Here is a 12,867-nt window from a genome sequence, read left to right on the forward strand (position 1 = left end):
GGTTGTTCAGGCAGGACCAAAGCGGCAAAACCATTACTACCATAAGAGCCACGTGTGGCCAACATGCACCAAAGACCAAACAAAACATAGAGTATAATACAAAGAAAAATGTCACCGTACTGGCTGTGTTGTCAAAAGTACTGTAGAATTTGGCAGGTTAACACTTGTAATGATTGATCATGAAATCTTTATTTACTTACTGCTCAGGATAAACCATATCTGCTGGCAACACGAGTTACATAAAATTCAGTTAAATTACACATTTCAGTTAGACACTCACATCAAAGAATTGCCCATTTATGGTAAATAGCTATATACTGCAGTTCAATTTGGTGAAAAAAGGCTCAGCCTTTGCAGGGAGAAGAAAGAATCCAAAGAATCTGAGTAGTAACAAGATTTATGCTTAGAGAACCAATCCCTCCTCAATAAACATGTGGGCATTAAATCTTTGTTAAATCAACAATACCAAAATTATGAGAAGGAGGTTGGGGTGGTGGGGCAGCAGAATGGCCTATGCTGTATACCTGCATGGATATCATTGGATGCTACTTGTCAGCTGGAAGCCACTGAGCTGATGAATGAGCCAATGATTGTAAAGCATGTACGAACCAGCAGATGACAGCTACTGGAAAAACAACCTCAGTGCTCCATATTATGGTTTTTACTCAAAGTATAAAGTTTCACTACATTTTAACATCATATTATAATAGTCTTTTACTTACTGCAATAGTATCTGCAGTTCTTGCAGAACCAATTTTCACCTGACTGCGTCATGGAAATATTTGGAACAACCAATTAAAAACATAAAATATGAAATCCTCTAAGCTTCCTGATGCTTTGATCAAACGATCAGCTCTGTGACCTTTAACTTCCATCACACACAGAAGATTGGATCGCTGTCTGTGTTGCCTGTTGACCTGGAATTAAAAAGTAATGACGAGAAACCCTCTCTCGATTTCCCACTGCTCGCAGTTCAGTGAGCTTATTGTTGAAAGTTGGTGTGAGAAGCGTACATCTTTCTTACCAGCTGGATCCAGGTCAGGGTGATCTGGACAGTTTTGCGTTACAGATGTCCCAGCTGGTGTCTCATTCCAGCACAGCAAGCCATCCCAAATTTGTCCACAGAACGTACCTCAAGTATGGAAAAAGGAGAAAAAAAGTGTAATGGCTATTCTGGATTATTACAGGCACACATTTTCTGTGCCTGTGCTGTCTACTGTTTAAGTGTATTGTCTGTTAGAGTAACATGATTTTTCTAGAGTGTTGAAACGCCACAGTTTCTATATTCCAAAAGCCTTTTTAGGTCAGGTGCACTTATTTCACTGCTGGACCTTGATCAGGGAAAATCAACAGTGATCTGATCCCAGACTACTGCATTACAGCACCATTACACCTGCGATGCTCTCCCAGAGATAATCCATAGCCTTAAGAAGCCTTAAAATGATATGGCCTTTTCACCTGTCCTGCTTTCCTGGTGGTCTTTCTTGGACATGTCAAGACATTTGTATTGACCTTGGCTCTCCGCCCGTCTCTCTGTCATGCTCTGTCCAGAATTGAGCGATGGTTCTGTGATTGACTCAGTGCCTTTAACCACCCTGCACTGTGGAGACAACACGACAGCAAAGGTGAGAGGAAGACAAAAGAAAAAATGTTCAGTGCTGACTTGAAAAAGATAAGACAAAGTATAAATATCATCTTGGATAATGATGTTAGTTAAACTGGGAATATTAATAGTTTTATTGCACTTACATGAGGACACGTAGACTTTAAACATTTTGATGGAAGAATAAGCAAGGACGGTTTTTGAAACCTGATCTGATGGAGACTTCACTCTGTTTTGAGAACTGTAGTCACTGACTATTCATGTAAGTCATGAAAGTGTGTTTGGGAGCTCACAAAGAAGCTAAGCAGCTGCTTTTCTCCAAATGAATCTTATCTCTGCTCCATTGTTTGTGTTTGGAGGTAGCATTAAAATGAAGAAGCCTGCCTGTGTGAAATGCTGATTTTGATAATGCTGCTCAGTGAAGGATAAAGAGCCCATTTTGCTGTGACTTATCTTGCAATTTTTTTTTTTTTTTTATTTATTTATTTTTTGGCTGAAAATTAAGCCTCTCAGAGTGCCAGCCTCATGTACTTGCATTTTCTAAATTATTCAGGGATTTTTAATACTGGGACTGGCAGATTGTCTGCACAAGCTTTATCACAACTGAGATGCAAACCTCTTACCTCTGTCTCTTTGTGGACGGGAAAGGAAATCTCATTAAGCCAAAATACCATTCTTACCTGTCTGATAAAAGCCTGTAAAAGTCAGAACACTTCAGAAAAAAAACAATGACTTTTGGGAAGATGCTGATGTCCCATGTAGCAGTTTAGCAGCCGTACATATGATGTCACTCCAAACATTGAAGTAAATGACGTCATACATACGACCACCAAGCCACCACCAATATCAACAGGTGATCTGAACAAGGAAACAGAAAGAAAAAATCTCACATGTCAAGGCCTCTTCTCATCTAATGAAATTCCCTCATCCTGAAATAACATGTCAGCTAAAAAAGAAAACATAAGGCAGAACATCACAGATACATCAGACCTACAAAGTTTGGCCCAGACCTCAATGTCAAAGCTTGATGCTGAACAGCAAAGGAAACTGAAACAGTAAACTTTCATTTCACTGACACGAAAGAATAGTTTTTCATAGGGGACGCTGACCTTATTTTTCTGCAGTAAAAGCTAAAAAAAAACGGAGAACACATCAGTCTGTGTTTTGTCTGCTGGTAACATGAATATTGTCTGCTTTTTCCTAAATTTAGAGCCAAGGTGTTGAAAATTCTGTGTGTATTACAGAACCCTCATTAAGCTGGTGTACTGCAATTTGTAAGGAGAGGTACAAGTCCATAAAAAGGACGTTTCAGTGTATGATTTGTTTAATTATAACACCTTCATTAGGCAAATCAGTTAAAATGACAGAACACAGTGCCCAAATGTGTCACCCGGACATGATTTGATTTACGTTAACATCTTTGACTGATGGTTGCAACGCGCCCATTAAGCTAATTCATGTAATTTCTCACAAATTCATATTCACACTGTGAATATCCATCCAGGTTGACTTCAAATCAAATGATACTGGACTCAGATTAAGGTTTAACATTTGGTGGGCAGGCGAGTGCAAAACACCAATGCCCACTTCAACATCCCCAGCACTCTATAGAAATATATTTATCAAGCAGGGCTGCCTTGTAGCTTTCAGTGTTTTAAGTGCTCTGTTGAGGTGGACATGCTAATGTTGAGCATTTGGCGTCTCCATTCATGGTATTACACAGACCCCGAGGGCATTTATTTCAACATGCAGATGCAGGTTATGCATGGCTATTTTCTGTTGTAATATTTTTCAGAAAGAATGTATTTCATTTTTTGCATTTATTTTATGAAATCTTCTAATATGACTTATGCTTTCTTTTTGTTTTCGCTTTCCCTGGGAAGGAACATTTAGGCCAGAAACTGCTTTGTTTATCTGCAGGGAAGTATCTCTGTAAGTATTTAAAGGTAGGTGGATGCATAAAAGATTAGGGATCAGATAAGCTGAAAAGCTGTTTAACATACACAAAGACATGTGCAGTCATGGATCACATCTTCTCCTTCAGGTTATTCAAGTTTTTAATGAACAAGCTGAGCTAATTATAAGCTATAATTGCTAATTATAAAGAAAGAGTGAAAGCTAATCTTTTTTTTCCTTTTGCTGAGAAAAGAAAAGCACTAGACCACAAAATATTACACGTCCATTTAATGATAATTGAATACTACATTTAAACAAATGTACTGCATATGGGCAAAAAGAGAAATAGGTTAAGTTTACTTTACAACATTCTTTGAATTCAAAACTAAGAGCTTACCACCAGGAGGAAGCAAAGGATCCAAAGGGAACCCGCTATCTTCATATCTTCCTCTCACAGGCAAACCTCTGGAAATAAAGAAGAGAAAGACAAGTCAGAAAACACGTTTTCCACCATGAAAGTGACTGAACAAACATGTGGCTCTTTCAAATCAGGAATACAGCCTCTCAGGAGAACAGCAACTGCAAATCATTAATCTGAAATGCAAAACACTGCAGCAGAACGACTGGTGTTTGTGACTTTCCACACTGTTCCTCTGTGTGTGTGTGAGCATAGACAACAAGACATAGAAGCGTTACATTATGGGAGCTAAAGGGGATGGGAAAAACACAAGACAAACACACAGTCAGACAAAAATAGTTGATGGTCGTTAATCATCTTATGCAGATCCTCCACTCCTGTCGGACGGCACCAGCGGATCTGTCAGTTCAGTAACAGAGTGAATGTGAGATTAAAATTCACTTCAGGTCTCTTTGCTTTGGCTCACAGAGTCCCTGTTGGAAGCTCCATCACTCCGCAGTTTGAACAGTTAGGACGACCTAGCCGTTGTTCTCCACACCCCACAGTGTCCTGGGAGCAGGCGTTTCCGCAGATGGACACGCATGAGCGAGTCTTATAAGTCACTGTGAAAAGTTAGCAGGACTGATGGTATTTGTTTTGGCTTGCAGATGATGATGGTAGGCTACTTGGCATTAGGATGAGAAATACGCCAGGAACTCCGTCCACAAAGAATTTAAAGATTGGAGTGTTGATCTCTGACCAGGGATCCTTTGAAACTTCCCTCAAACTTTTCATTTCTTTTTCATGAGTTCTTTAAAAACAAATCTGATAACCAATATTATGTGTGAGGATGCTTATTGTCACTCACATTAGCCAAAGATATCCTAAATCTGGACTGGAGATTTCTGGCCTAAAATATCCATTATTTAGTCATTATTTGAGAAAATAAGCAGCAAATTAATGAATAATAAAAAGTATCATTATTAATTATGTTTTTGGTTGCATTTGACTAAATTACTTAAAGATTCCCTCCCTCCACATAAAACGCATACAAAAAAATCCAAAATATATGAATGTGCAAATATTTTTCATTTCACAAGTGCAAAAACCACCAGACCCAAGAAGTTTGCACATCAGACTGAATGCTGGACCAGGATTCACTTCTGAACTATCTGTTAAAGTCAAAATCTGAAAATGTACACATTCGAGCCATTCATTGAAACTGAAAACAGGCTTACAGTGTCAGACTCTGCCCATACACACACACATTCTACACACTGAAGGCCAAATATTCAATAGGAAAATCTATTTTTGACTTGAGTTATTTTTCCATAATGTGAACACAATAAAAGAATCAGCAAGAAAGTGGTGGGGTGTGCTGTCTATTCAGTAAAACAGACTAACATTAAAATTAACCAGTAGTTGCTGCTAATTTCCCATGAAAACATAAATCTACAGATTAATTGCCTTACTTCTACAGAAACTGTAAACCTTGTTTTCAAGGCTGCATTGAAAATGCAACCACACCACCACCAGTCTCTACTCAGCCATTTTCAGCCCAGTCCCGCTCTGCTCAATATTTCCAGTATGACACAAGACTATACAGTACACCCAGTCGATCAAGGACACAGCAGCAAACCGCTCCATGACTGTGCTTTGAAAAGAAGTGTGGAAGGAACACAAAGAAGGACACAAAACCACCAATCAAAGAAAAAAGAGATAACAGACGACAGTGGAGGTAAAGTATGGATCCTACAATGGCCTCTAGGAAGAGATGATCTATAAAAACCATCATCAGCCAGAGAGCAGAGGATTCACACTGGTCTATTATCATGTAATAGACTGTTTTTAATAATAGGTACTATCTTGGTGTGCATGAGCATGTGAATTTGACTAAAAGGGGGATATTCTATTAGAGAGGCATGTTTCTATAAGTTAAACAACAGGACAGGATTTGAACAACAAAGGTGCATAATGACAGGCAAGACCTCACCAAATACAGAAAAAGTATTGGACATTTGCTCACACTTAAAGGGATAATTTATATGGCGCTAAAGACAGCAGATCATTAGTTTAGTTCAGCTGAATGTAAAGATTGGAAAGACAAGTAAACAGCAGGAGTCATATTTTAGACAGATCTCTTGGGTGGGCGCAGAGTTTTGAGATCAGTGTGAGGCTTTTGCTACAACGGCTGGTGGCAGCTTTTTACACTATATAGACAAAGGTATTTGGACACTTGACAATTACACCAACAGAAAATTTAATGACATCGCATTCTAAATATGCAGACAGCTTTGCAGCTACAACAGCTTCCACGCTTCTGGGAAGGCTTTCCACAAGGCATTCGAAGGTTCTGAGGGCAGGGCTCTGTGTGGGCAAGTTCTTCCACACCAAGCTCATCCAACCATGTCTTTATAGACTTTGCTTTGTGCACCGCGGCACAGTCATGCTGGAATAGAAAAGGGCCTTCCCCAAACTGTTGCCACAAAATTGGAAGCATAGCATTGTCCAAAATGTCTTGGTATGCTGAAGCATTAAGGTTTGCCTTCACTGGAAGTAAGGGGCCGAGCCCAACCCCCGAAAAACAGCACCATAAAGAGGTGTGTCTGGATATTTCTGTCTACAGTGTAAGTAGCATATTTAGATACATGTGAGAGGTGTCAGTGTTCTCATCAACTTGACAGAAAGGCAAATAAGAGTACTGGTATATTTAAAAATATCAGTCTAATTTGATCATGATTTTTTGCCAAGCGTAAGATGAGAAGATCAATAGCACTCTCAACATTCAAACACACTCTCAGTCCATCAATAAAAGATTAGCCCACAGTACATCTCGTGGCTTAATATCTCTGCTGCACATGTGACAATTTATTCAAATTCAAACCTCCCAGCTATATTTGACTTTCAACAACTACTTTCTGCCTTGCACATTAGCTCCATCCATCCATACATCTCTAAACATAGTCCCCAAAGCATTTTGCAGGCCATTAGGTTCAATGTGATATGAACAGTAATGCTTAAAGCATGTGTAGCTTATTAAAAAGACAAGACCTCCTGTGGAGATGACACAGAAAAGTACTCAGACTGGATGAGTGATTGCATCGTACTCAGTAGTACTTCCAGGAGTCCTCTGCAGGAATGTTGTACAGCTTTAAATCTACTGTATAGTGGAAGGTCGATGAGTTAAAATGGGGTTTTCAGTTTGCTTTTGCAACATTAATTTTAAAGCACTTCAAAAATGCTTCATTCCTGTGCAATGACAGTAAGTGAAAAACACAGACTGAAAGTGACTGCAAAATGAAGGCTTTAAAGCTGTTTATGCTCTAAGGTTTCATTCTTGAATTTTTGCCCTCGAAAAGATGTCAGTTTAGTTTGTGCTTTAGAACATAAAGCTACATAATGAAAATGTGACTGACATTCAGACGTTACATATCTAATCTCCTTGTATGTTCCACCCATCATCTGCCTTTATTATTGCTGTTCTCTTTGATTTGAAGCACAAAGTAAATCCTTTCGAAACTCAAGTTTGAAACAAAATGTTAGTACTTTTGTTCTGTTATGTTGTTACTGTTTGTTATTCCCAAAATCTTTATTAGAATTTCACTTTCCCCGTTTTTTTTCCCACTCTTTTTGTCATCAGTACATCACTCTGACAGTAGCAGACGGAGTCTCAGCCCTGTGCTCGTTCCTCTTGCAGTGAGCGGTCATAGGCACAGCGACAACACAGATTTATGCTGACATCACATCAGTAATGGAGGATGCAGCAGCTCGATCAGCTCTCCCCCAACATTTCACCACTTCAGAGCCCATCACTCAGTCTGAAAGGAGCAGCCACACAGACGTGATTTGGCGTCCCATTTGTGGGCTGGGACAGATGAGCTGGATTACAATGCAAGTTCAAGTGGATTAGTTTGACGAATGGACAGATTGTGGACATTACCCACAAGGCTGCCATATAAGTCCTGTCTAAATAGCAAAATATTGCATTAATCTGCAAGCAACATCTAGAAGCTATACTGAAGGCAGCTCTACAATCACCCAGCCCCAATCACACTGCTAATTTAGTATCTTACTTTATCACCCTGATCCAACATTTCCACAAATGTTGTTAAAACAGTATCACATAGGACTGCTGCTGTGTTCTTTTTCCTCTGCCCCCCTCATTCGACCACCTGTATTTTAATTCTCTCTCTACTATGCATTATTATTTTTTCATCATTTTTGTTGGGGGCAGCCGTGGCCTAGAGGTTGGAGAAGCGGCTTGTGATCGGAAGGTTGCTGGTTCGATTTATAGTTATTCTATATATATTCATATATACAATAGTGCACACGTTTATCAGCTCATGTTGTCTAATATTTCCCAACTCTTAAACCACATTACACTACTGAAGAGGCTTATAACTTTTCTGAATAAAAAGCATGTGAACATAATTCAAAGCACTGAATCAAATTTAGTTGTTTTGACAAAGCTTGGATGTCAGAACACAAACAAGCAGAGTTTTTGCGAACATTTTCTAAACAAAACTGCTTTAAGATATGAGAAGAATATGATTTAACATATTTTCCCAGTGATGGAAAACCACTTACATCACAAAATTGTGGCAAGTCTGACAGCAGTAATATGAATCGAAATTTGGCTGCCTAGAAGAAGATTATCATTCTGAAAAGGTGTACTGCTCTTTGTGGGCTGGTATATGCAGTTTAGAAGTAATGTGCTAAAACATGCAGTGATATAAAAACATTCTTAAACAATGACTCATTATGATAAAGTTCCATTCAAAGAAGAGAGACTCTGTGCCTCTTCAACACTCTGCTTTGAGTCTCTTTTCAGCACGTCTTGAAGCAAGCATATTTCTGTGTTTGAGTCAAGTTCGTGTTGAGGTGTAACAGGTAAACGGTGTGGATGAAAGCTCTGCAGCTTGACATTTTCCATGTTTTTTGGCTTAATCATCCATCTAAAAATACACTGCATGCCACCCTGTCCAATTAAGGTAAAAAGAACAAGCTTGTAACGTGTCCTCACTGCATTTAAGTACCCCTCCTCGCCCAAATCCGCCTTTTCCCTGCATTCTCATTTCCTCTCCGGTCTCTTTTCTCTTCTCTCTTTCACTTCCATATATCTTCTGCTCCTTTAATCTGTTTCCCTTCTCATCTCATTTCTCTGTCTCTCTCTCATCCACCCCCACCCCCATGTCCTACTCTGACCCCTGCCCCCCCGCCTTGCTCTTTGTCGCTTCCACTACAATCCCCCTCCTTTCAAAGCTCTGCCCTCCTTCCCTCTCCAGTTGCCTCTTTCTCCCCCTTTCCGGCCAGATTCTCTCTCTGACTCTCTGGACAGACCCAGCAGATTCATCAACTAGCACATCCTTTAAACATTAAACAGGTTCTCATTATGGTGACATGTCATATTTTCAACTAATCTGTCTTTAATACATACACACACACAGCACAGACACTGGTCTGTATGTGACCAAGCAATCAGACAAGACATATAACTACCGACATGTTTAAAAAGCAGCATAACAGAAAATCAAAGACTTTAAAACTGTTAAACTTCTATTGTTTCTGGATCAAATAAATGGGAACAGGCAGTCTCTTAGTGAATGGGAGATCTAACTGTAAAACACAGAAAACTGACATCTGGAGGCTTAATTGGTCTCCAGTTTGGGATGTAGGCTAAAGATGCTGTTTCCAGTGAAAATGTTTGATTTAAAGTTTAACCAGCTGTGAACCTGGTAACATAACGTCCAAATTTAGAGATGACTACATCTTAAGTTTCTTGGAGAATAAATCTTAACTGTCATCAAGGGAAAATCCCTGCCTGCTCCAACATTTCAAAATATAAATAATCCTTTTTATTTATTTGTTACAATTAATCTACAAGAAATTCTTAATAAAATCTCAATCTCAGATGAGAAGAAATTAAAAGACACTTCCATGCTCTCTCAAAAAAAAAAGCTGATCCTGCAACTCTTCCATAGATAACACTGTCCAACCTCACACAGTGCCCCCCTTGAGTATAAGAAGGCTACGTTTCTTGGATGTACTTCTAGGTCCCTTTGAAACAGCGTTGCCTCGTTTTGCTATTGTCACATATCAGAAGATCCAGCTTACGATTCAGCACAGCCACGGGCGACCATCCGTGCATGTTAATAGAGATTTAGAAAATAATGAAGTTCTTTTGCTATGTCAAGCGAGCCTCACTTTCCACACTTTTGCTAATGTAGAATTTTGTAGTTCACTGGGTGCTGAATTGTTACTGCATTTCAGTCTACACTAAGTCAGTCCTCCATATCAAATGTTCATCTAAGAGCCACACAGTAGAATAGTTAGCAATGCCTCAGCATGGAACAAAACAATGACACTCAAGGTACTTGAGCCAATGCTGATGAATAGGATTTTAACATTCACGCAATCTATGTTGATTTTCTTCGTTTCTTTCTGTGTTTGATCACTTCTGAATACAGATTTAGTGGCTTAATGGTCAAAAAACTCTTTTCTATGAGGATGAGTCCTAAACAAACTGGCTCTGCAGCAGTGACGAATTGCTGAGGCCTGATTTACTGTCTAGCATCCTAAACAGCCCAAGAATGTGTGAATGGTTGACCACTGACGGACCAAACTGATCATGGCAGGGAAATTCATCTCTGTGATGGGTAAACAAATTAAGATGCATCTAAACACACAGAGCTTTCATAGCTTGGATTGAACGGACAGTTATCTCCTCCCTCCAGCATCATGTGATTTGTCTTCAGTAGGTCAGCATATTTAATTGAAGATGTAGTCTTCCTAGTTACATGTCATGCACCCTAAGCTCTTTTATTCTCGCTATTTTATGTAATTATCACCATGCAGTAAGTGCACAAAATTTATGCTGGAGGTTACCAGCTCCACACATCCTTTATTAAAAGCTCTTTTGTCTTCCCTTGAGAAGGCATTTGCCGCTCTGAAGAGGCTATACAGCCTTCCAGCATTTAAGCTCAAGCACCTTTCTCAAATCCTGCCATTTATTCAACAGTGAAGTGTCAGGAATATGGTTGGAGGCACTGAAGCAAGATGTACTCTAGTGTTCCAGTTGTTCAAAACAAGCCTCCTGTAATAAGAGGACTCTTCCTGGCTCTGTGTAAACAATTGATTTATACCTGAGCTCCAACGCCATGACATCCCACACACTTCCTCTCCTGGACCAGAAAGAAATTGAAGGGGCAGACAGGGATTGTAAGGGGGGATTAGGAAGAGAAACATGGATAGCAGTGTCACAACACTCTGGTGGATATCATCTCGTCATAGTCTAGACTTCCTCCAGATACATTAGGTTAATCCAATATCCATGTTGCTGCTCAAAAGTATTCTGCCTCCCTTTCATTTTTTTTTCTGACTGGCAGGGACTCCATTCAAGTGCTAAAAACATACATCATATATAAATTGGTGTTATTCAGGGTTTGCCAGGCAGACTGATGGGAGCCATCTTACTGTTTCCTTTTCTCAGCTTATGACTGCATGGAAGAGGTTGGAGTCCTCCAAGCCACGTTTCAGCTCTAACAGCTAATAACTCAACTGTGGTTAACAGCCTTAGGTGTGCCCATGCATCTTAGGATAACTACTGTTTTTTACTGTTAGGTAACATCCCAAAGTGAACGTGGTTTTTCCATTTCTGGGACAACGCTAAATGAGCCTAAACTGGACATTACACTGAAGTTTATAGCAATCTGTTTGGAACATGTCTGGGAAAGTTGTGTTGTGTAATGTATTTTACCTGTCATATATAAAATAAGCTTTGCATCTGGATTGTATGTTATTGTGCAACTTGTTCAAGTGTCAGTCATAAGAAAATGTCAGAAGGAAAGCAATGACTGAGCAGCAACTCTGAGGCTAGCTTTTGACAGTAAAAAAAATGACACTAAAGAGGTTAAAAAGCTCCATAGGGCTGAAGGGAATCACAGGTTGTGGTTGTGTAGGGTAGATTTGTAATGCTTTGTGTCTGTTGCAGTCTGAAAAAAAAAAAATCTGTAGAACTGAGAGGAACGACAGAGATGACTGGTAATTCGCTGGATTCATCACCAGGTGCGACTCCACGTACAAACAGTCATATGCTCAGTTGTTAATTCATAATGTTGTTTATAGGTGCTTTAAATTGAGTTATAACAATAACTGAAGACGGGAGGAAGAACCATATTTGATTGCCAGAAGGAAACCCCTCCCTGCGTTCAATTTCATGCTCCGTGTTCTTCCTGGCAAGACCTGCATCCATTATGCTCTGCTTTTTTTGCAAACTTCTTGCACTTGTATTTCCCACTTCTCTTTCTCTGTCTCTCTTTCTCTCCCTCTGTCTGTCTTTCAAGGTTACACTCATGGTGGTCTTTGAATTAATCTGCAGAGAGAGCGCCAGGACTCCAAAAACAAAAGATCCAGAGTATTCCCCATCTGTCTCAGACCAATTTACAGCTGAACTGCCGGTCCACCCCACAGTGTGACCAGCTTTAGCTCATTCTGACAGCCTTATTCTCAGTAACCTTAACAACTTAAATATAACTATATAACTTAAATATCAAGTGGTAATGGTCCTTGCCTCATGATTATCCATGCACGTAACATAAAGACATATCAATGCATTCTAATAATAGTAGTTTCAAATGATAAATGGCATTTTGAGTTGCAGAAATACTTTTTTTTATTTGCCTTAGGAACTGAAACTTAAAGCAGTACTTGCTTGTCTCATGGAGTAAAGTTCACTCATTGAAAACACCCACACCTCCAGTTTGTACAGGGTTTCTGATAGTCTTTGTGCAGGAGTTTAAAAGAGTTGGTATGTAGGAGGCAGGCGGGTAAGTCCTGCCAAGTTGCATTACGGGAGGTGTAGGATCCAGTCTTTTTGGAGCTTGACCCATACATAAACTAAACCTCAGATCATCCTTTCTGATATCTATGCTTCTTTTCCCTGCTATTGTGACCATTGATCTCTTGTTTCTTG

General features: G+C 39.5%; 1 protein-coding gene across 6 annotated transcripts in view; it reads right to left on the reverse strand.

The window, feature by feature from the left end:
* calcr (calcitonin receptor) overlaps positions 1 to 12,867 on the reverse strand; it is a 51,379-nt gene that overhangs the window by 20,954 nt on the left and 17,558 nt on the right. For 4 of the 6 annotated variants that reach the window (XR_006845933.1, XM_046418202.1, XM_046418201.1 and 1 more), the window contains exons 2-4: positions 3,897 to 3,964; positions 1,459 to 1,600; positions 1,025 to 1,132 (exon numbers count right to left, since the gene is read on the reverse strand). Coding sequence is in view for 5 of the 6 variants with exons in the window: in XM_046418202.1 (XP_046274158.1) it covers positions 1,025 to 1,132; positions 1,459 to 1,600; positions 3,897 to 3,941 (295 nt within the window). In the remaining variant the exon portion in view is untranslated. Of the gene's footprint in view, positions 1 to 1,024; positions 1,133 to 1,458; positions 1,601 to 2,493; positions 3,809 to 3,896; positions 3,965 to 12,867 lie in introns of those variants that run through there. The other 2 variants (XM_046418203.1, XM_046418204.1) reach the window with 2 other exon arrangements.

Source organism: Scatophagus argus, chromosome 17, assembly GCF_020382885.2.
Source record: "Scatophagus argus isolate fScaArg1 chromosome 17, fScaArg1.pri, whole genome shotgun sequence".
NCBI lineage: Eukaryota > Metazoa > Chordata > Actinopteri > Scatophagidae > Scatophagus > Scatophagus argus.